The following is a 24,779-nucleotide window of genomic DNA, read 5'->3' on the forward strand; positions in this document are numbered from 1 at the left end:
GGGAGATCTTTGCCGCGATTAGGTACAGCGGCCGCATCTACTTACCATGTAGGCTAACATTGTAAGCATTTAAAGTACATGTCGTGTTTGTTTTTGTATAGTTATTAACTAATATTTAACTAAGTTTTAAAGTTTTAAAGAATGTTTCCTTTATACGTAAATAAAGAAAAGTATATAAAATCGTACCCGAGGCTTTTATGTATGCAGCGGTGACGGTGACGGGGCGGTGAATGGGGTTGCAGTGGCGGTGACGGGGCGGTGAATGGGGTGGCAGTGGCAGTGACGGGGCGGTGAAGGGAATGGCGGTGACGGGGCGGTGCAGAGGATGGTGAGACAGGGACGGGGCGGTGACGGGGACCAATTTTTTCACCGTGTCATTCTCTAATTAACACCATCCTTGGGCCTCCACTTCATCTTCATCCTCCTCCTCCTTCTTCAACTGCCACTTCCCAACGCTATCTTAGGACAGGCTCTCCTGATACAGTCTATAGCATCTGTGGTTGGAAGCAGAAGCCTGTGTCCACCATAGATAAATGGAGCTGACTCCAAAATGATGAGGGTGACCAACATCTATAGTGATAAAAATGCAGCCAGGGACCTGGATTTTTTTTATTATTATCAAAATTAATTCTTGAGTTAACAAGGGTCTCAGCTCATCAATTAGTAATGTTGGGGAAAAGTAAGTGGTACAGTCCACTCAGAGGGGAGGAAGGAGAACCAGAAAGGATGGGGGCTAGGTTGTATTCTTTTTGGTAAAAGGAAGGATGAGAGAGACAGGAAAAGGGACAACAGGAACCTTTTGCCATCACTTGAGGAGAAGGTTCAGAGGTTTTCTGACCTGCATCAGCTTCACGTTAGTACCTCAAAGGCAATATTGATATGTTTCTACCATAGCTAATTCAGGCACATTCACACTGGCACTATTGCATTGACATTATCTCCTTCAAATTCCAGAGTTTCATGCCCTTTAGTAGAATGGCATGTAGCAGAGGGCTTTGCAGGAGATAATGCAGATAGTTAAAGATAATTGCAATTTAAGTGATTAAATTGTGAAGAAAGATTTTGAATTTACCACATAAATGATATATTTGGTTCTCTGGCCAATGAAGAAATTAAGTGGCGGATATTCATTGAATTAAATGGTTTAATGAAGTGTTGCTTCTAAATGCCATCTTGAGAACAGAAAATGCTTGTTTTGAGCCAATTCATTCTGGCTTCTGTGTGCTATAGCTTCCATGTATAAGCTAGTAGCAAAGTTTTTTGACCTGGTTTAGGAGATTTATCGTGCTGTCCAACTAATGGCAGATGCACATATTACATTACATTAGTAATTTCGATTCCGCCTTTGCCTTGTGGTTCAAGGCGGATTACATAAGAATTGTTATGAAAATAAGAGGTACATATTGTTAAGATATTAAGAAGTACTTAAGGAATACTTTGAGCATTTTCTAATTTGCTAAGGAGTAGTTGGTAATTGCAGGAGGTGTTCGGAACATGTTTGGTTGTGTTATATTGGTTTTATGTATTTTTTGAAGAGTAGGGTTTTTGTTTCTTTTTTGAAGGTTTTGTAGTCTGTGATCGAAGTCAGCAGATTGATGAGTTGTCGGTCTAGTTTCGTTGCTCTGGTGGCCAGTAGGTTATCATACATTTTTCTTCGTTTGACATTTTTGGTTGGTGGGTGGGTGAATATTGAGTGGGTTCTCCTGTGTCTGGTTGAGGTGAATTGAGTAAGTCGATTGTTCCAGTAGATAGGGCTGCACAAATGCTATAACATCACACTTAATTCCAGGGAACACCCCTGATCTGTCCATGCTCCTCCCATGGCCATGCCCTCTTTGGAGCAGCATGACATGAAATTTAGGTGCTCATGTTATAGTATAAGTTGTAAGGCAGATCCATGCCCAACTCCTTAATTTTGACAATTAAGAGCTTGTTAACACAATAATAGATTAAAACCTAATTGACTAATTAGCTTACATTCAGATCTGGGATCCTTGCCCATATTTTGACATCCAGATTTGGGTGACCTATACTGAATCCAAGGGTAAACCCATTTGTCAGTTCTATTGTAGCTTGTTATATTGGCCGTTATTTACCTTATTCAAAAATAACTTTTTTTCCTATTTTATGTGACTAGAAAAAGCATCCTTAAACTTTTAAACCACTCAGCAGTCTTTGTATTGTTGTGTAAAATCATAAGAACTCTTTTTATTGGTCATTATCAATGTTCAAACTAACTAGCATTTTAAGTTCATCAATATAGGGGGGGACTTTGTTGTTTTTTTTTTTTTTTAACATAAACTAAACACAAAAACATAGACCATTTTGGTTAACCTAGCCAAATAACATATTATAAAGCTTGGAGTGGCCTAGTGGTTAGGGTTGCAGCCTTAGCCTCCTGAGGTTGGAGGTTCAAGTAGAGAATGACACGGGGAAAAAATCTGTCCCCGTCACCGCCCCGTTACCAGCCCACCATCCTCTGCACCGCCCCGTCACCGCCGTTCCCTTCACCGCCCCGTCACCGTCACCGCCATCCCTTTCACCGCCCCGTCACCGCCACTGCCATCCCATTCACCGCCCCGTCATCATCCCTGCTGCATCCATATAAGCCTTAGTACTGTAATATTTAGCTTATTCCTTTCTTATAAATCAAAGTTCCTGCTGCTGAACTAGAGAAAGAGATGTTCAGCTGGCAGGGCTTTGTTTATAAATTTTTATCAACACAACTAATATACTATTTTATCCTAAAGCAAAAAATAAATAAATAAATATAATTTTTTTTCTACCTTTGTTGTCTGGTTTCTGCTTTCCACATCTTCTCATTCAATTCCTTCCATCCACTGTGTGTCTTCTCTCTGCGTCTTCCACTTGCTGTTACTGTGCCTCTCCCTTCACCCCCCCCCTCCAATTGGTCTAGCACCCATCTTCTTCCCTCCGCTCCCCCATAGTCTGGCATCTGTCTTCTTCCCACTCTGTCTTCCACATTTCCCTTCGGGGTCTGTTCCTCTCCACCCTCCTTCAATGTCTGTCCTATTCCTTTCCACCACCACCCTTCCCTCCCTCCTTTACCATCTGTTCCTTTCTACTACCCTTCAGCTCCTCTCGTGTGGCCTATCTATCTACCTTCCTCCCTCTTATTTTCATGGCACGTTACAATGTAATTTGTGCAAGCCACTGGAGCCTGCAAGCTCGGTCCCTGTCCCATCCCCACAAACCATCTCGCTTCTGTGCTCCTATTTTCTCCATTTCTAATATCTCCCCTATGTATCTGTCATTGCCCCCCTCTGTGTCCATATACCATCCCCATGGCATGTCCCCTTTATGTCTCTGTCGCTATGCCCCATACACATAATTTCCCCTCTTTCTGTTACCTTCCTGTGTCCAGATTTCCCCTATCTTCCTTTTCCATACCAGTGTGTCTCTTCTTTTCAACCCCATCTAGCCTTGTCCCCGTCACCGCAGCGACTGCTAGTTTTCGTTCCCCGTTTCAGCGGGTGACCCGCGGCTAAAATGCGGTGGCCACGGGTAAACCGCCACCATGTCATTCTCTAGGTTCAAGCTCAGTGCTGCTCCTATGTCCCTGGGCAAGTCACTTAAAACTCCATTGCCCCAAGTACATTAGTCAGATTGCGAGCCCACTGGGACAGATAGGGAAAAATACTTGAGTACCTGAATGTAGACCGCTTAGGCTATAAGCGGTGTATGAGGGGCCGCTGAAAAGTTCTCAGCCCGACCAACAAAGTTGGGGCAGTCTCCATCGATGACTATACACTTAGTGGAGTGATTTTCCACTTTTTTCATTCCTTCAGAAATTATGGAAAGAAAAAAGTGGAAAATCGCTGGACTATCCCCTGTTTTACTAAGGTGCGCTATGCATTGTAGTGTGCGCTAAATATACACACGCGCTGACCGCTAACGCGTCCATAGACTAACATGCATGCATTAGCGTTTAGCACGTGGTTAGCGCACACTAATATTTAGCGTGCGCTAAAACGCTTAGTGCATCTTTGTTAAAGGAGCCTAAGTGTATAGCCCTCGATGGAGACTGACCCAACTTTGTTGGTTGGGCTGAGAACTTTACAGCGGCCCCTCATACAAATGCTATAAATAATACTTTATAATTTTGTATCATCCTGGTTGTTGTCTACACAGGGACAAGTGATCCATATGTTAAGTTTAAAATTGGAGGTAAAGAAGTTTTCAGAAGCAAAACAAGACACAAGAACCTGAATCCTGTTTGGGATGAACACGTTTCCCTCCTTATTGATCAGCTTAAGGAGCCACTGTATATAAAGGTGAGTTGGTTACTAGCACTGCCACAATTAACTGTAAGATGGAATTCAGAAAAAATATGAAGGGCAATTCTATATACAGGTTGCTTACAGTTCAGCACCACATACTCATATAAGAGAAGAAAAGTGGTATTTAGATGTATTAAGTAGCAGCAATGCAACTGACGGTTATTTTGTAAGGGCGGGTGGAAATGGTATAGCACTTAAATGGGGAAGATGACACATGTGCAGCTTCCAGAATATGGTAAATTATGCACACCTTTGCAGCATTTAGGGTTCCTCAGTTACAGTATGTCCAAGGCTGATGTAACTGCAGGTACCTAAGTGATAGACTCTCCACTGCCAGGTTACGCTAGTATAGTATTCCTTAACATAATCTGGATACCCAGATGCTTTTACGGAATAGGCTGTCACTGCATGGCACTGGGGCACCTAAAAGGAAGCATCCACTTATAGAACTGAGCCCAAAGTACTTTTTATAGCATTTAGGGTCTGATATTCAGCTGGTGAGGCTCAGAATTTTGCTGGCCACCACCAATGTTATGCACAGAAATTCAATACCAGGCTGTGTATGGGCACTGACATTGAATTCCCAGGTTTCCAGAGCCAGCTAAATCATAGCGGTTTACAACCTATATAAATAAAATATATTTACTTAACTGGCTATAAGTTATTACGTAAAGGTAGGGCTGACTTTTATGTGTTCTTATTTATGCAGTTAACCTTGCCAGTTAAGTGCTGAATATCAGTTAAGTTGCATGAACCTTTTAAGTGTCACTGAAAATCAGCAGTTAGCCTCAAACCAGCTCGGAGCTGTTTCTGACTGGTTAAATCACTTTGAATATTGACCCCTTACACATAAGTCTTTATTCTCCAGTGTCCCTAGGTGGGTTGCTGGACATTTCTGATCTTCTGCATGAAGGAAGAATTATGTAAAAGGAGAACAATTTTGTGATTAATCCCTTCAATGACACTCCAGTGCCATCAAAACAAGCTGCTATTTGGTCAACACAAATACTCAAATTATGGGGTCCTTTTATTAAGCTGTACTACAAAGTGGCCAGCGCTGAGGCCGCTTTTTAGTGTGACGATCAACATTGCTCTTTTCCTGTTAATGGCCATGCGCTAATTGCAAAACTTGTATATGATCATTAGCGCATGAGCCCTCAATGTCACCTATTTAGTAGACGTTAAGGGCTCTCATGATACCTTGCTCTAATTAGTCAGCACACACTAATAGTTTATAGTTTATTTATTTGTATGCTGCATTTTACAAAGCAGGGCACAACAAATACATACATAATAATAAAACTAACAATACACAAACAGTGAAATAATCACTAACAGTAAAGAAAGCATATAAGTGACTAGCGCTCAAACATACAACAGGATACTCAGTTCCCATAATTCATCTTACAAAATAAATACCTTTTCAGTAATCCCTACTGCTAGTACCCCCACCCTGAAGCCACCCCCCCCCCCGAGCCCATCTATACTCCCCTATACTTTTTTCAGCAAGGTCAGCTGGAGGGATTATGCTCCTCCCCTCCCCCTATAGGCCCTCCCCAGACCTACACATATGCATATTAAGACAATGTTTGGTTTACATTTTGTCTTAATTTGCATGTGTGTATCACCAAGAAACTATGCTCTTTTCTTGGAAATATGAGTTGGTTTGTGGATCCATTTTAATAGTTATCATGTTAGTCATAGTTCATTTATATGTTTGTTTTTTATATTGATACCCCTGATGCAGCCCAAGTTTGGGTGAAATGTGGCATGTGTCTGGTGGTTTTAAGCTGGACTGTTTGAATAAAGACATATCTACATATTATTTGGGATCCACTCCTTTTCTGAAGAGACATGAATATTAAAAATGTCTTGAGAACGTCTCATTATAGGGGCTACTTCACCTACTGTAATTGCTTATGATTCTAATACTATATTTTATGATACTCTGTTATTAACATGGTACACTTTGATTCTGTCGATTGGAATTTAAAACATTTAAATAATAAATTTTAGGGGGAAAATGGTCCTAAGAGCACAAGCAATAAGGTGGTACACACAAACCCCCCAGTTCTCTATATGGCACCCTAAGTTGTGCATGCAAATTGATGCACACAGCCAATTTGCACGTACAACTTATTTGATTAATTGGTTTAATTGGTACTGATAATTAGCAATTAACACCTCATAACTGACACTAATTTGGTTTTTTAGTCTTTAGTTCTGTAATCTTGCTGAGAGTTGCACCTTTAGAGTGCAGTTTGATTTATTATTGTTATTCTTGTTTTTAATGATGTTTTTAGTTTTGTTGTTTTAACTTTGTGATATTGTATGTTTGTAGTTATGTTGCTACCCACCTAGAATTGTAGGATATGTGGGTTATAAATTTTTATATAAATAAACTAATTGGCACATATTAAAAGTTAAGGGCACAACTTGAAAAGTGCAATCCCTTAAAAAGTATGTATCAGTTCTAGTGCACAAATTTGAAAAGGGGATGTGATAAGGGGAAGAACATGGGCAAATCATGGGCATGCCTAAAAGTTTGCACATTGTTATAGAATACACCTGATCTAAGCACAACTTGGGCTCAGGCCTATAGGCCTGGTTTTATCTGACCTAAATGGGTGCACCTAAAAGGTGCACATAGGAGCTTAGCGTGATTCTATAAAAGGTACATTTGCGTTGTAGATCCTCACTAAGTACTGTTCTATTAAGCACAGATTCTTTGCACACTATGTATAGAATTTGGGGAAAAGCAAATAAAGAAGCAAAGACACAGATAAACATAAATTTCACAGGATACAGAACTAGAAGTCCATTGCAACTGAAACAGAACAGGAGTACAATGATCAAAAATCATCTTGTCTACATTCAATTCTGGTGCAAATTTTGCACCATTTTAGTGGCTTCAGAGTAGTAGCAGGTACCCCAAAATCAACTGTCATATAATAGTCCAAAATCATTATCATCTAAAATGTTTCAGTCTCATCAGTAAATGCCTAGTTTGACTTCATGGGGTTCACAATTTAATTTTTTTCTTTATATTTATATTTCTAATTTTTGATCCCTTGTTCTGTATTTGATAATAATAATAATAATAGTTTATTTTTATATACCGCCAAACCATCAGTTCATGGCGGTTTGCACAATAATAATTACACTAGGCAATTAAAAATACAAAGCCATGCGACAATTGTTATAAATGAAATTAACACAGTTCAGAATAAAATACTAGATAGCAAAATACAGCCCTATAAAAACTTATAAAAGATAGTAATTACACAATACAAATTGATTATACTAAAATAAAAAATAAATAAATAAAATAGTCTGTAGAATTATTTAAATGAATGATCATAAGATAGTAGAAACTGACTATAATAACAAATTTAAAAATAAAATCAACAATGTGTTTCGCATTGTTTAAATAAATAATTTTTAAGATCTTTCCGAAATTGATAATAAGTAAGGGATGGGGAAATAAGAGCATTCAAACATGAATTCATTACTCCTGCTTGGAATGCCAAGATCCTATCCAAAAATTTTTTATAACGGCATGCTTTTACTGAAGGAAAATAAAACCAACTGGATCTGCGAATGTTTTTCTTAATAGTAAGAAATCTAAAATGGGAAGAAAGATATGATGGTGTTAGACCAAATAAAACCTTAAAAATCTTTATAGTTTATAAATCTTTCCTTTTGGCTATGTCTTAATAATAATATTGTCATTTATAGCCAAAGAGACATATGATCAAGAAACTGCTCCATTTTACTCCCGCAAACACATTGAGGGCCTCAAAATAGCACCTGGCGGGCCGCATGTGGCCCCCGGGCCGCAAGTTTGAGATCAGTGCTCTAAGAGGACATGTCTGGCTAAATCTGGACATCTGGTAACCCTACCCATCCCCAACAATGGCTGCCAGATGTGGGCTTGTCTGTGTTTTGCATGTGACCGAGGTGTGACATTCAATTTGCATGTAGTTTCTGTGTAGAACTCTGTAGCAGTCACACTTGTTCTGTTTTACAAGTACTAAGTGTATTAGTATTCAATGAGCTCATATAACATTTGTAGTGCTACCTATTTTTAGGGAGGGTTCATGTTTTTTGAATCATAGGAATTAGTGCTACTGCAGTACTGCAGATTTTCTATATGTTATTAATCTCAAGTGTACCTAGTAGTGGAGAAAATTATGCTGCTATTGCACAGATGACACGAGAACCAGAATTTATATGGTAACTTCCACGAAGAAAATGTGCTAGTTATAATCTGCACCTGTTGTTGGGGGAGATTGGGTTTTTGTGGATGCAGAGAAAGTTTACATTTATCTCATAAGTTTTGCGTTCAGTTCTGGTCTCCTTATCTCAAAAAAGATATAGTGGCACTTAGAAAAAGTTCAAAGAAGAACAACCAAGATGATAAAGGGGATGGAACTCCTCTCGTGTAAGAGGTTAGGGCTCTTCGGAAAAGAGACGGCTGAGGGGAGATATGATTGAAGTCTACAAAATCTTGAGTGGTGTAGAACGGGTACAAGTCGATCGATTTTTTTTTTTTTTACTGCATCAAGATTTACAAAGACTAGGGGACACTCGACAAAGTTACAGAGTAATACTTTTAAAACCAATAGGAGGAAATATTTTTTTCACTCAGAGAATAGTTAAGCTCTGGAATGTGTTGCCAGAGGATGCGGTAAGAGCGGTTAATGTAGCTGATTTTTAAAAAAGTTTGGACAAGTTCCTGGAGGAAAAGTCCATAGTCTGCTGTTGAGACAGACATGGGATGGTAGCATGGAATGCTGCTACTATTTAGGTTTTTGCCAGGTAGTTGTGACTTGGATTGGCCTTCGTGAAGACGGGATACTGGGCTAGATAGACCAGTTGTACCCATTCTACTCCACCCTGGGGTGCCTAAATAGGGGCACCAAATCATAGAACTGCCCTCATAAAGGGTTTTTTTAACAGCCAAAAATATTGCAGAATCCTTTACTACAGCATTAATGTGTCATCGTGTACAATGATTTGTATTAAATAAGGAAACTATTTCCATTAGTCAACTGGAACTTTATTCTCCTTCCCTCATCCCAGCCCTAACCACATTTTCACTGCTCAGTACAGGGATTATCTGAGAAAAAGGTATTCAGCAATGAATAGAAGGTCTAGTAGCATTCTTGGCTGAAAGTATTTATAAAAGACATTTAATCTGGAAAATACATGTAGCCTTATTCTAACTCTTTCACATTCTAGGTCTTTGATTATGACTTTGGACTGCAGGATGACTTTATGGGCTCAGCCTTTCTGGACCTCACTGCTTTACAGTTTAACAGGTATGGGGCCGTACAGATTATAAAATGCTCACAGTAATAGTGACCATTGAAGACAGAGCTCAGAATCAGTTTTGTTTCCTCTAATACCTGCATCCATTAAAGGTCATAAATTGGCAAAAAGCACATTTCTAATCCAGACAGAATATGATAAGGTTTTCCATCTCCTATTGTTTTAGTATGTTGCAGAGAGTTTCCAATATCAGTCTTTTGGTGGTAAAGCAAGCACATATTAATCTAATAATAATATTGCATGGGAGAGTCACCACAGAAAGATATCCATATTATTTATTCAGGCTTATATACCGCTACTAATGACTGGAACAGTCAAATCTGAGTGATTTACAGTAGCTTTCCAATGGTGCCACAAAACATGGGCTTCTGCAGTGGTATAACAAAACAGAGCTAATTGCATGGGTGTTACAATGCATCCTCCTGAACTAATCTCATATCACATTCATCCTATGCCTATCCACACAGCCCCTCTCAAACCATATATAAACCAAATTAAAATCTTAAGTATAAATATTGAATATAAATATAAAGGTTAATATAAATATTGAATATAAAATATAATATTCACCCCCCCCCACATAAAAGCTAAAACAACATCACAAATTAAACCAAGACCAACTAAACCCCAAACGAAAAGGTAAAAATCTTTATATTTGCAGTCGGTTGATCCCTATAAGCTGAAATACTGAAGCTGCATAAAATAATGTTAGGGCTGCAATTTATGTGATCTGCTTAAACAGATAAATGTATCTGGATATTGGCTGAATGTCACTGCTCTCTGGATAAAATTAGAGCCCACCCACCACATCCCTGGTGGGTGGGCTCTAAACAGATACATTTAGACTGCATATTGATTTATATGGGTGACATTATTCCATTCAGCAGCCCATAAGTTTTAAAGAAAAGAAAACAGAATTCAGAGTGAAAGACATGAAAGTAGTTGACAGTGGGCAAGACAAAAGCATCCTGACTTCAGTGAAACAAAGGCGTATAACAGAGTATGTGTTACATAATTTGATACATCTCCCAGGCGTACTATGAGTCAGAAAGGTTTAATGAAGAATGATATGTAATGGTTTGGGTAGTTGTGGGACTATATGTGGAAAAAAAGGCGCTGTCCACCTCATGGACACCATGGAAAAAAAAGAAAAAAGTGAAGCTCGCAATCCTGCATCATTGTGAGACTCTTTTGGAATATCAGCGAACCCTGTGCCTTTGTGAGCCTCACTTTTTTCTTTTCTTCTTGGCTGGTTGGGGGCTTCACACCAGGCCTATGAAAGACAGTTCTACAATTGGGTGTTTGCATTTCGGCAGCTCTCGGAGACATAAGCGTAGACAAAAATAGCACTTATGTGCACAAGAGCCCTAACCACTGTTCTGTAAGGAAACGCGTCAAGCGCACAACTGTAAGGGGGGGGGGCATACATGTGAGAGAAGCATGGTGAGCATGGGATACAACATCCTCGCCCAACATGAATGCACCAAATTAATAATTCGCCCAAATGTGTACATTTTCAATTAAAATTTTTATTCAATTTCTATGAAAAATGCCAATTAATAATAACTGCAGTTATTTCCACAATTGAAAAGACTCCACAAATAATATTTTATATTTGTAGAATGAGAAAAATCTCATAAGACTTTAATCCTTGTCTTTATGTATGGAGAATTTCTCTCAAAATGCCAAAAACTGGGCAACCTCTTATATACTGTTGAAATGACTGTGGTACGTCATCTTCCTATCTCCAATGCTTAGTCGGAACATTTCCATATAAGACATACATAAGGTGACCATACATCCCGTTTTGAATGGGACCATCCCATTTTTAGATCCCTTGTCCCGTTGTTCCCACACACAGCTTTGGGACGCCGAAATGCCAGTTTTCAGGGACAGCATCCTGAAGCTGTGCACGGGGACAACGGAACAGGCAATCGCTTCCCCTCCCTCCCTGCCACGCCAAAGCCAGCCTCCCTTCTTCCCTCCCTCCAGTGCCCGATTCAACCCTCCCCCGCCCTGGTCTGCTGCCGCTGCTTTCCAGCCTCCCTCCAGCGCCGATTCAAATCTCCCCTCCCCCAGTCCACCTCTGCTGTTTGCCGCTCAGAAGCCTTCTTCCTAACGTCAATTCTGACATTGGAGAGGAAGTTCTGGGTCAGCCAGGCAGCGATTGGCTGGCCCGGAACTTCCTCTCAAATGTCAGAATTGACGTGAGGAAGAAGGCTTCTGGGTGGCAAGTAGTGGCAGCAGACCAAGGGGGGGGGGGGTGTTGCATCGGGCACTGGACGGAGGAAAGAAGGGAGGCTGGCTTTGGCGCAGCAGGCAGGGAGGTAGGCAAGCAGGCAGGCTAGCTTTGGCATGGCAGGGAAGGAGGGAAGTAGGCAGGCAGGCTGGCTTTGGGGGAGGGAGTGGTACAAAGGCTGGAAGGCAGTGAGGGGGGACATAGGAAGGAGGGAGGGAGGAAGGAAGGAAGGAGAGAAAGAGGGTGGGGGTTGTAAGCAGAAGAAAGACTAGACAGAGAAAGACCTGGACCAAACGGGAAAGTCAGAAGGCAGATGCTGGACTATGAGAGGTGCAGACAGAGGGGAAGAGACCCTGAGGAAGAGCAGAGAGAGGCAAGACCATAACAAAGGAGGGAGAGAGAGGGAGACCTGGAACAAAGGTACAAAGGAGAACTGACACTGGATCTGTGGGCATTAAAGACATGGGAAGGGGCTCTAAGGACATGGGAAGGAGGCACTGGGGACACTAAGGGCATGGGAAGGGGCGCTAAGGACACAGGAAGGAGCACTAGGGGCACTAAGGCCATAGGAAGGAAGGAGGCAGGGAATAGAAAGGGACAGTTGTTGGGCCTGAGTGCAGAAAGAAAGAAATGAAAAAAAGGATGCACAGTCAGAAGGAAACACAACCAGAGACTCATTAAATCACCAAACAGCAAAGGTAGGAAAAATGATTTTATTTTATAGGGCAGCGTACGGTACTGGGGTTTAAGAAAGGATTTGACAATTTCCTGCTGGAAAAGGGGATAGAGGGGTATAGATAGAGGATTACTGCACAGGACCTGGACCTGGTGGGCTGCCGCGTGAGCGGACTGCTGGGCGCGATGGACCTCAGGTCTGACCCAGCGGAGGCATTTCTTATGTTCTTATGTTTTCAATTTAGTGATCAAAATGTATCAGTTTTGAGAATATATATCTGCTGCCTATATTTTGCACCATATTTGTCTATTTTTCTATAGTTACTGAGGTGACATTGCATATTTTAAAGTCATTTGTCTTGACATCTTTGAAAACCCCCCAAATATAAATGATAATTAACATTTTCTCTGCGTATAGTGTGCTTTGTGGTTTTTTTAAAATGTTATAGTTACCATTATGAATTGATAATATATTATATGTACATGAAAAATGAATGGAAGAAATTGGGGGTGGGATTGGGGGGCAGGGCTAGGGTGGGATTGGGGGGCGGGACTGACAATTAATAGATGTCCGTTTTAATGAAAAAAATAAATGATCACGTTAAACATACAAAAGGTAGAACTATTTCTTATATGTGATACAGACAATCCTGACCTTTGAAACATAACACATTATAAAGAAAATTAACAATTATAGAATAAGGTGCATTTCTGTATAAATTCTTAAACAACTTATAAAGAACAAAATAATGTTTTGGAAAATATATAAAATCATCTAATATAATAAAACCCTAAGCTGCGCATGCGCATTCCCACCTGCGTGCTCCCGTTTTCCATGCGCTGTAGGGCACTGCAGGTAGGAGTGCGCATGCGCGCTAATCTCTCTCTCTTTCTCTCTTTCCCCGAGGCGGATATCGGCCGTGGCAGCTGTCGGTAGCTGCAGGCCGCCGCGGCTGTCGGCTGCCGAGCACGGAGCCACCAGCAGCGGGTGGTGGTCAGCCCGAGAAACCCCTGACCTACAGGCCGGGCCAAAGTTTCTTTTTAACTTAAAAGACGCCTATGGGGAGTTTTAATGGATAGCCAGTAAGTAAAAGTAGGAAGGAGATAGGAAGAAAGACACAGGGACAGGGGCAGGGAGAGAGACAGAAAGACAGACAGACAAAGGGGGCCAGGGAGGGAGAGAGACAGAAAGAAAGACAGCGGGAGGAAGAGAGACAGAAAGAAAAAAACAGGGGTAGGGAGAGAAACAGAAAGAAAGACAGCAATATATTCTAGCACCAGCGGGAGGAAGGAAGACAGAAAGAAAAGAAGAAAGACACAGGGACAGGGAGAGACACAGAAAGACAGACAGACAAAGGTGGCCAGGGAGACAGACAGACAGAAAGAAAGACAGTGGGACAGAGAGAGAGACAGACAGACATATATTCTAGCACCCGTTAATGTAACGGGCTAAAATACTAGTATGAAATATGGTCTTAAAGAATGAATCAAAAGGAGCTTTCTGATTCTAATATTGGATTTCTCTATTTCAATGAAACTGACAGTTTGTGTCAATAGTGGTGAATTGAACATTCTTTCCATTGTTTAGTAAAGAACTAAATAACTTACATTAAGTCTGCAGCATCCTTTCTCATGTTAGTGTTGAGAAAAGGGGCGGGGTTGAATAGTTCTTAAAATGCTAATGTGTTCCTCTCAATCTTTTGTGTAAATCACATAATACAACTTGGGGCAAGTATGTTTTATTTAAAAGAAAACCCTTAAGTATTTAAAGGGGCATAATCAAAAGAAACTTCTAAGTCGGCAGTGGTAAAATGTCCATTCTCAAAAAAATACATCTAGAATTTTTTTTCCCGAAAATCGTCTATCTGGACATCCAAGCCACTGATCATCCAGATTGCCAGTACGTTTATCTTTATACCACATTTTCAACCAAAAATTTGTCTAAGTCCCAAACGCCAAGAATAAGACCAATTGGACGTGGGAGGGGCCAGCATTGTGACCCAGCCCCCCTTACTCCCTGCCAGGCTCTGCACCCAACCCCATACTCCCTGCCAGTATCTGCACCCTGTTCCCCCTCCCTGCCAGGCTCTTAACCCTGTCCCCCCACCCTGCCAGGCTCTGTACCATGTCCCACCTCCCCACCCTATACCCTGTCCCCCCTCTGGTGGACTAGTGATAGGCCAGGACAGGAGGGATCCATCCCAGCTGACTAACAATTTTTACCTCCCCCCCCCTTCTCGATACCTTTTTAAATCCTGGTTGTCCAGCAGTGTATCAGCAGAAGCGAGCTTTCTATGCTCCTGCCCCTCCCTCGCTGGACAGCTGCCTCAGATCTTGCGGCCAGTGGTGCATAAGGCAGGAACAAGCTTTTTGCATTCCAGCCTGGCCCCGTGCTGCTCCCTGAATGACTGCTGTCAGTTCTCACGAGTGGAGGGAGGTATGAGGGGTGTTCAATCATTTATCTACCTCAGTGTGAAAGAAGAGGTTTTTTTCAAAACATTTTTGTTTTATATTTCAAATATAGTCATCTACTTTTCCTGCAATGATTTTAACCCCTTTGAAAAGAATTCTTCTTTTTGACCTTCAAACCAGGAAGTCACAACTTCCTTAACGTCTTCATCACTTGAAAACTGCTCTCTCTCTCTCTCTCTATCTATCTATATCTATATTTATATCTATATAGGCACAGCATTAGTGGTGATCACATTTACATGCATAGATTTTAAAATACTGTGGCCATCATTTGAGAAGTATCCCCACAAGTAAATGGCAGCATTTAAACATCTAGAGAGGCCCATACATTCAAATGTTATTTCAGAACAGGGAACATTCACATGTGGGAATGCTTCCTATGTCTGGAGGTCAAGGGGGCTTGCATAAGGCAGGAAGAGGGAGTGTCCTGGGAGGAGGGGTCCTACACTACAGATTTGCATTACCCATTTGATATAAGGAATCCATGTCTGTATTGAAAAAGATGCATTTTGGTATTTACATCTGCTGCCAGGCACATGTAAGCGCCTTCTGTAAGGGGCAGATGAAAATACCAACATTTGGTTGCACCAAACAACCTTTGGATCCCCTTGACATCTGAACACACTCCTCTCCCTCCCCCCCACCCCAAGCAGGACCCCTTGATGTGAGGAGGGGCTGCCTCAAGATGTAAAACTGTAGCGCCAGGAGGAGGTGGGTGGGGGGCTCTGGAGCAGCTGAGAGGTTGTGCACTAGGGCGGAGCACCTGGTCCCCCCATACAAAGCAGCTTTCTGCTGCCTTTGGGCTTCATTGTCATCCATGTTGGGCCTGGACCCCTGGCTCCTGCTCCTTTCTTCCAGGGCTATTTGGTCCAGGGCATCGCTGTCCAGGCACTAGTACAGGAAAGCCCTTGACCTGACACATTCCTTGTTGTGGTACTCTCCCCCTCTTCAATCAATAATACTTATCTGTTCCCAGGAAGTTGTGCAGCGGTGTTCTGCTCATCCCAGCATTATCTTTGAGAATGGTGTTACCTGATCCCTATTCAGAGGCGGACTGACAGTGATCCGGATCCTCAGGCAATAAGTATGATGGGATCCTTGCCACCCATCAAAAGTGATTAAATTGCATGGAAGCTAGGGGAGATTGGGTCCCTTACTGTTGTGCGTCCTCAGCACTGCCCTGTTGTTCAAGTGGTCAGTTTGCCTGTCCCTACTAATTAGAGGACTGACTTCTAGTCTTGCATCCTTCAGACCAAGTGCCACCATTTTCAAAAACCAGATTGATATTATTGACCCATGGACTGGAATACTATAGCACCAGAGGGTCTCTTAATAAGAGCCTCCTTGTGCCTGGCCAGGGATACCCTGACCCAGATAGCCTTGAAAGGGTACATGTTTGTTTGGTTTTTTTTTTTTTTTTTTTGCTTTTTCCTCCTTTTTCCAATCCCCATTCACTGACAAGAAAGGAGAATGAAACACAATTCTGCCCAATGCGATAATTGGCAGCAGGTTACTATGTCAGTGTAGGCTGATTTTTCTGTCAGCACATACCACATTTTTAAACATTACTGTAATTTGCATGCCATTAATGTAATGCATTGGGAGTAAACGTTGTTTGTAATGCACACATTAGAACACTGTGAGCGGAAGATTAGTGTACAGCTTTAACACCTGATTTATTATATGGGCTCTATTTTGTGGATGTGGTCCATAAATGGCAGCTCGCCTCATCCTAGAGTGGGAGCTACAGATGAGTCTTCCTAGGATATTTTTGAGCAAAGGGGAAAAATATCACATTTATTTTAAAGCACCTATGTTTGACAATTTTAAATATTGTTAAGTATTGTTTTAATAAATATTGCGGTCACAAACTATTACTATTAATTCCATCACTGGGCACTGGTTTGACTTTGCTTCTCCAATCACAGTCCTTGTAGCCAAATCAGCACATGTATTTATATATTTGCTCAATTATTTAGCCCGTCCTCCCAGAGGAGCCCAGAACGGATTACAAGGTACATTCACAATATGGTTGAGACAGGACAGAAATAACACAATTTACAATAAGACATGACAAAATGAAACATATTACACTATGCAGCATCTGGTGAGAGCAGGTGGCACTGTTGCATTGATTGTGAATGGCATTGCTGGGTGCATGTCGTTAAATTAAGGCACTGGGGTTTGTCGTTAGTAAGGCACTGGGTGCATGTCGTTAAATTAAGGCACTGGGTTTGTAAAGAGGAAGGTTTTCATGGCCTTCTTGAAGCTCCAAAGTCCATCTAGTGTTCTAACAGATGAGGGGATGGTGTACCATAGTCTGGGTATGAAATGCGAGTAGGGCCGTTTACGGGCTGTGGTATTAACAGAGCACTACGCCAGCAGCAACACAGTTAATCTATAGTACTTAACAATGCCTGCATTATATTCTTGTAGGCCAAACGATGTCATGTTGACTTTGAAAGATCCACGTCACCCTGATCATGACCTGGGAAGCATTTTTCTGTCTGTGGTACTGTATCCAAGAGAAGCTGATCAGAAAGAGGTGGTGAGTGACATGCATAAATCTACTTTTTTCTCAGTGCGGATAGTTTATATCAAACAAATGTAGTATTTCATTCATTTGAATCCTGCACCATGTTCATGAGATCATATGTGCATATAGCCTCATAATCAACACTCTCTAATGCTTCCTTAAGAACATAAGCAGTGCCTCCGCCGGGTCAGACCATAGGTCCATCCCGCCCAGCAGTCCGCTCCCGCGGCGGCCCGAACAGGTCACGGCCTGTCTGAGTCTCCAGAAGGGGCCCCCTTGCCACCTTGGTTTCCCATTGAGTCCTATCTTCCCATCGAAGTCCTAACCCTCCGGTCTTGCACATCCACGACCTGGTTGGATTTCTATACTTATTACCTGGTTAGCTTTCTATACCTGTGTTACATCCCAGAACCTCTCTCAGTATCCCACGATCCCCCTATCCCTCAGGAATCCGTCCAATCCCTGTTTGAATCCTTGTACCGTACTCTGCCTGATCACTTCCTCCGGTAGCGCATTCCAAGTGTCCACGACCCTTCCTCTTATGTTGGACCTAACCTGCTGCGTATTGCTTTGAGCTCCCAGCTGGGAGAATGGTGTAGAATTGACAATATTCTGTATGCCATAAGTAAACAAGGATAAATAAATAAGGAACAAATTACCGTATTTTTTGGACCATAAGATGCACTTTTTCCACCCCCAAAAAGGGGGTGGAAAAGGGGGGTGCGTCTTATGGACCGAATACACTGCGCATCCGCTCCCCCCAGTACCTTTTTTAGTGGCGGTGTATTCAGTGCCTTATCTGGGCAAGTAGGACTACACGTATAGGGTCACATTCATTAAATAGCACCCAAAGTTAGGCACTATTATAATCTACACTAAGATAGTACCGTATTTTCACGCATATAACGCGCATACGTGTATAACATGCATACGCGTATAGCACACGGGTCCAAAGCATTTCTGTAAAAAAATTTTTTATATAGCACGCACATGCGTATACCGTGCATGCTGCTATAACCTCCTCCCACTCCCGCTTACTCTTCTGGCCTGCGAACCGGCATCCTCCCCCCCGCTCGCGTCACCCCCCCCCTCCCCTGCGATCCTACATCCCCCCCCAGCACCGCAAAACATCTCTTACCCGATTGGGCGCCGGCACCAGCAACAATGCACAGGACGTGCCAGTGCCAGTGCCCGAAGTTCCTCCCTCGTTGTTGCTGGGCTGGGCGGTGCGAGGGAGATCCTCCTTCTTCCTTGTGCCGGGATGGACTGGGCTTTGAGCATTTGCGCATGCTCAAAGCCTTCTGGTCTCGCTCTCTCCGAGATTCTCGGAGCATAGCCGAGATTCTCGGTGCTGGTGCCGGTACCCAATCGGGTAAGAGATGTTTTGCGGTGCTGGGGGGGATGTAGGATCGCGGGGAGGGGGGGTGACGCGAGCGGGGGGGAGGATGCCGGTTCGCAGGGGGGATGCCGGATCGGAATGAAAAAAAAAAAATTGTACAACGCGCTCACGCGTATAACGAACAATATAATGCGTTAACGCGTATAACGGTTTGTAAAAATCGTGTATAACGCGCGCGTTATATGTGTGAAAATACGGTAGTCTATACAGAATACTAACTTGACATCTTTCCCATGTCTAACTTTGGGCATAAAGCACTTACGCCTACCAGAAGCTGTTGTAAATGCTTGTGCCCAACTTATGGCAATTAGGCAGTTATACAGATAGCTTCATAAAACCTGAGAAAATTGCGGCAAATCCAAGCATTCTATAACATCATGCCTAATTTACCCTCCCATGGCTATGCTCTATGAAATTTGGAGGGTCATTTTCGATATGACATCCAAATCTGATTTTGGATGTCATGCAAAAAACCATCCAAAAATCCAGTGCCAAACATGAACATTTTCGAATCGGAAAAACCTCTATCTTTTTGGGTGAAACTTGCCCTCTTTTAGACACGTATGTGCTCAGTGTGTCTTACTTTAAGGGAAATTTTCAAACAAAAAACATCCAAGCAAAAAATGCACAAGACAAGCCATTGGGTTGTCTGGGGGCCACCAGTCTTGACTGGCCACACAGACATCTCAGCAGAGCAGTGGGGCATCCTAGGGAGGACTACAGTAAACTTCACATAAAAGGTCCCAGATACACATCACACCATAATCCCATTATATTGTATGGTGAGCCCTCAAGGAATAATAAAAAAAACCCCCAAACAAACTACTATACCCAACAGTATAGCACTACAATAGCCCTTATGCCTGCTGTTGTTACCAATTTGTGGGTTCAGTAGCTATATTTTTAGGATGCTCACACATTCCACCACAAGTGTTTTCTTCATTCCTTATCATGTAAGGTCTTTTTTGGACCTTCAGAGGTTAACCAGTGGCAAAGGTGGGAACTCTAAAATGTGAAGACCGAAGGGTTTCAGCCATATATTAGCCTTTACCTTGAATTTTATCGTTACAAATTACCTCCTTTTAATCTCTCTCTCTGTTTTTGAATATGGTAGTCTAAGGAAGAGTTAAGTTCCAATGTTTTTTCTTTTTTCTTCTTTATATTGTTTTTCGATTGGAAGAGATTAAGTATGGATATGACTGAATTTCTGGAGCAAGTAGTTTTACTTGCAAAAACTTGATAAATTAATAAAAAATAAAATAAATAAAAAAGAGTAGGTTATGGGCCTGAGTCTCCTTCTCCACAGTCTACAGTGCACAGCTCACAAGGCTATTCCAGGGTCCTGCTTTCTGGTCTAATGTATTATATCTGTAGCTGTCATGGAGCCTAGTATGTAATAATAATAATAATAATAATAATAGTTTATATACCGCAGGACCGTGAAGTTCTATGCGGTTTTACAATGATTAAAAAATGCTACAAATTGAGTAGAACTGACAAGTTAAAACTAGTGAATAGCGGCTCTAGAGATCAGATTAATGTGTGAAAAATTGTACAAATCAGTTGCCTAAGTACTTCAGGAACAGATATGTTTTTGGGTGTCTCCTGAATTCCCCATAAGTATTAGCAAGCATAAGTAATTGTTCCAGGTCTTTACCCCATAATACTGCTTGAAATGTACTATCATCTTAACCTCTTAGGGCAGGGGTGTCCAATGTCGGTCCTCGAGGGCCGCAGTCCAGTCGGGTTTTCAGGATTTCCCCAATGAATATGCATTGAAAGCAGTGCATGCACATAGATCTCATGCATATTCATTGGGGAAATCCTGAAAACCCGACTGGACTGCGGCCCTCGAGGACCGACATTGGACACCCCTGTCTTAGGGGGAGCAGGAGGAGAGTTCAGTGACAAATGGGGGATTTAAGGGGGAATTCATGCCTTTTTCCCTCCAGGGGTCATCTGGTCCATTTGAGCATCTTTTTGGCACTTAATCATTAGTGAAACAGGTTTAGCCTAAAACAATCTATTTTGTGCCCTGGACATTTTTACAATGTTCCATTATTACAGAAAAATGGCCAAATCAAAAGCCCACCCTAGTCTGGCCCCAAACAGTGGATGAACTGTAGAGAAAAATGTCTTAAAAACGAGCTTCAAAAATAGTAACTTGGATGCTTTTGCAAAGAAAAGTTTATCTGCCTCTTTGTGCTGATTTTTTGGTCGTTTTTGAAAATGAGCACCTTAAGTCACACATGTTATAGAATAGGGTGTAGGGCAGATGAACACGTAACTCCTCATTAATGCCAATTAACTCCAATAATTGTTAGCACTTAATTGACTTATTAGTATATGCACGCAACTGCAATCTGTGCCCACATTTGGGCAACCTGTAAATCTGGGGGAGTCAGGTCAAAAGCGCGCCGGGACAAAGGTGCGCCCAGACAATTGAGCGCAGCGCGGAGGTGCGCGCCGCTCTAAATTACTGTTTTTAGGGCTCCGACGGTGGGGCGTGGGGGGAAAACCCCCCCACTTTACTTAATAGACATCGCGCCGCGTTGTGGGGGGTGTGGGGGGTTGTAACCCCTCACATTTTACTGAAAACTTAACTTTTTCCCTGTTTTTAGGGAAAAAGTTCAGTTTACAGTAAAATGTGGAGGGTTACAACCCCCCAAACCCCCCATAACGCCAGTGCGATGTCTATTAAGTAAACTAGGGGGGGTTCCCCAACAAACCCCCCCCCCCCCGTCGGAGCTCCTCACAGTTTGATAGAAGAGGGCCTAAATATTGACCATACCTAGATAATTGCCAGTGGCCACGAAAGACCCAGATAATACAGTACCAGTACTCAACTAGATGCTGGCACAGCATACCTGTGTCTAATTCAGCCAACAGTGGCCAGCATTTAGAAATCACCAGCTGAATATCAGCCACTAAGATGTACAATATTGTCAAACTGTTCTGGTCAAGTTTTTTTTTCTTGTTCCTAATGTGTCCATTGGTCCATTGGGATCTGAAATGTGTACTGCCAACCCAATTCATGAAAGTCTCTGAACAACTGCTAGAAATTATTTTGTGCTGTGGCTTGAACATAAGAATTGCCACGGTTGGGTCAGACCAGTGGTCCATCATGCCCAGCAGTCCGCTCAAGCGGCGGCCCTCTGGTTCAAGACCAGCATCCTAACTGAGACTAGCCCCACCAACGCACGTTCCTGTTCAGCAGAAACTTGTCTAACTTTGTCTTGAATCCTTGGAGGGTGTTTTCCCCTATAATAGCTTCTGGAAGAGCGTTCCAGATTTCTACCACTCTCTGGGTGAAGAAGAACTTCCTTACGTTTGTACGGAATCTATCCCCTTTCAACTTTAGAGAGTGCCCTCTTGTTCTCCCTACCTTGGAGAGGGTGAACAACCTGTCCTTATCTACTAAGTTTATCCCCTTCAGTACCTTGAATGTTTCGATCATGTCCCCAAGTGTGAGCTATTATCTTAGCCAAAAACAACTGAAATTTTCAATACTGAAACAAATAGCCATTGGCTAAAGAAAAAAAAAAAGAAGCTAGCCATTTCCTTGCCATGAAAGTGAAGTGTGCTGTACAGTAAGGGAGTAATTCTGTAAAAAGCTATCTTGTTCTAGTTGGCAAGGATGCAGTGATGTGGCCATGGGTGGGAGAGGATGTAGAAACCACATGTGCCCACCCAAAATTTGAGGTCTGGCTATGCCACTGCAAGAATGCCTTAATCATTTATGCACATACATGGACCCATAACAAGCCTAAATGATAATTTTCCAGATTTTTGAACATATACACCATGATGTGATGGGCATTCACACGGGCAGAACATGGAAAGAGCAAATGCTTATGAATATAGATAATAGAATATTATTATTTGTGTATTCTAGCTAAATCTGGGCATGGGCATTTATTCCAGCAAAAGCACTGGTGTAAGCAGTCATGCCTACTGTAAATGTATGCATGTTTTCAGTCAGTTACACCAGTGGCGTAGTGTCACCCACCAGGCCTTTAGTCAGGACAGAAGAGGGCGCTGGTGGGGACTAGATTTGGATCCCTGGCATGTTCCCCTGGAAATAGGGTAACCTTTAGGAGTGAGCACTGGCCCTGGAGCTTGCCCAGGACCGGCCGGTATGCTGGCTGTAGTAGCCAAAAACACCACCATGCAAAACAAGTAGTGAAAAGAAAAAGTAGTTTTTATTTAGCCCTTTCACTGGGCTTAAAGCAAAATAGTCAGGCTGGCAATTGTAAATCACAAAGGCAATCCACACCACAGTTTTCATGAAAATCAAAAAAAAGAAAATTTTACAGAGAAACAGGCAATGCCAAACAGAAAGAAGATACACCATAAACTGCACCACTGAGTTGTAGCTCTTTGCAATGGCTTGTGCTGCAGGTGGTCTCATAGGTTTAATCAGGTCCTGACATGGCTTTATGTTGGTAAGTACTTCAAAGAAAGGAAGGTTGTTCCTTTTCCTCCTGGTTGAAGTGGTAAGTGTGGTCTGGCTTGCACAAAGGAGAAGAAATTCACAAATTAGCATTAAAAAAACCCCTCAAAATAAGTGCCAATCCTCTTGGTCTGACTTCTAGGGCTCTTGAGCCTTCTCCCCAGGAACACACTCCCAATAGTCCACACCTGGCTTGCAATTACTGCCAAACTGAGCAGTAGAAAAAAAAAACTTCACAGCCAAAAGAAATGCAGGAAAAGAAAAAAAAACAAACTCCAAAACACCGATAGGGGAAAAGAAACAAAACTCCCCAAAGTCAGCTTCCTGCTTCCTCCTATAGAAGCTTCGGCTTCCCAGCCCCAGTTTACACCAAACAGGCAAAGGAGAAAAAAAAAATTCAAAACAGTTCAAAGGTTTAACCTTTCAGGGACCCACCTCCATAACTTCAGGAAGGTAACTGACCTCCTCTGGCCCACAGGTGATATCCATAGCTTCCCAATCTGGTGGTTTCTGGAAGTTTGGGGTGAAGCCAGTCCCTCCTCAAGCATGTCCACCTTTTGGCCCAACCATGGCTCAGCAAGGCACTGCTTTGCTCTCTTGGTCCTTTCCACCAGCTCCTTCTGCTGCTTCCAGCACTGCTCCTGAGGCTGTTTCACCGGCTCCTCCTCTAGCTGTTCCAAGCCCTGCATTTTAGGCTTAGAAGAGCCACGCCCTCTGCACCTGGAGCGGTGGAGGGGAACTGATTCTTTAAGCTGTGGGGCCTGGCTTCCTCCATGCTGCTTTTTAAGGGACTGTCTCAAAATAATAGGCTTCTCTTCAAAAGCAGTAAACCTTGGCACAGAAATAAACCTTTCCTGAGGTGTCGTTTGTGTGTGGCTAGGTAACTAGTCCCTGACTTGCTCAGCTTCACTGCCTGGGGAGTAGCCAGCTAACTCCTGACTATGGCTACTGACCTGGTCAGCTCTTCTGGTAATGGACCGTAAGTTCCTAATGCTGCCTTTTCTTGGGTTGGTCACAGTAGCGAGGTTGAGAGGTGCCCGTGGCAGTGTCACCCCTCTCCCTCCCTCTTGTCTTCCCTCCCACCCCCATCCGCTCCTTCCCCACCCCCTCCTGCCATGTGCATGTCCCTTCCCTTCCCCTGTACCTCTTTAATGTTCCCGCGTCGGCTCTTCCTCTGACATCGAGGGTGAGGCCCTAAAGAACCACACCAGTGGCCCCCTGACCAATCCCTCCTGCCGCTAACCCTGAAACAATCCCTGGCAGGAGAGATGTCAACTTCTTCCTGCAGGCACCTCCTCCCCCAACAGCCCCAACAGGAAGGATGGGGGTTCTGCTCTGGCGGGTGGCCTCTTAGTATGAGGAAGTGGGCA

The 24,779-nt window shown here is 42.7% G+C and overlaps 1 protein-coding gene across 2 annotated transcripts in view; it reads left to right on the forward strand.

Moving 5' to 3' along the window:
- Positions 1-24,779, forward strand: part of MCTP1 (multiple C2 and transmembrane domain containing 1) — an 817,302-nt gene that overhangs the window by 247,771 nt on the left and 544,752 nt on the right. For both annotated transcript variants that reach the window (XM_033917588.1, XM_033917682.1), the window contains exons 3-5: positions 4,153-4,295; positions 9,546-9,625; positions 17,458-17,569. In XM_033917588.1, coding sequence (XP_033773479.1) covers positions 4,153-4,295; positions 9,546-9,625; positions 17,458-17,569 — 335 coding nt within the window. The remainder of the gene's footprint in view (positions 1-4,152; positions 4,296-9,545; positions 9,626-17,457; positions 17,570-24,779) is intronic.

This window comes from Geotrypetes seraphini, chromosome 1 (assembly GCF_902459505.1).
Source record: "Geotrypetes seraphini chromosome 1, aGeoSer1.1, whole genome shotgun sequence".
In the NCBI taxonomy this organism is placed as follows: domain Eukaryota; kingdom Metazoa; phylum Chordata; class Amphibia; order Gymnophiona; family Dermophiidae; genus Geotrypetes; species Geotrypetes seraphini.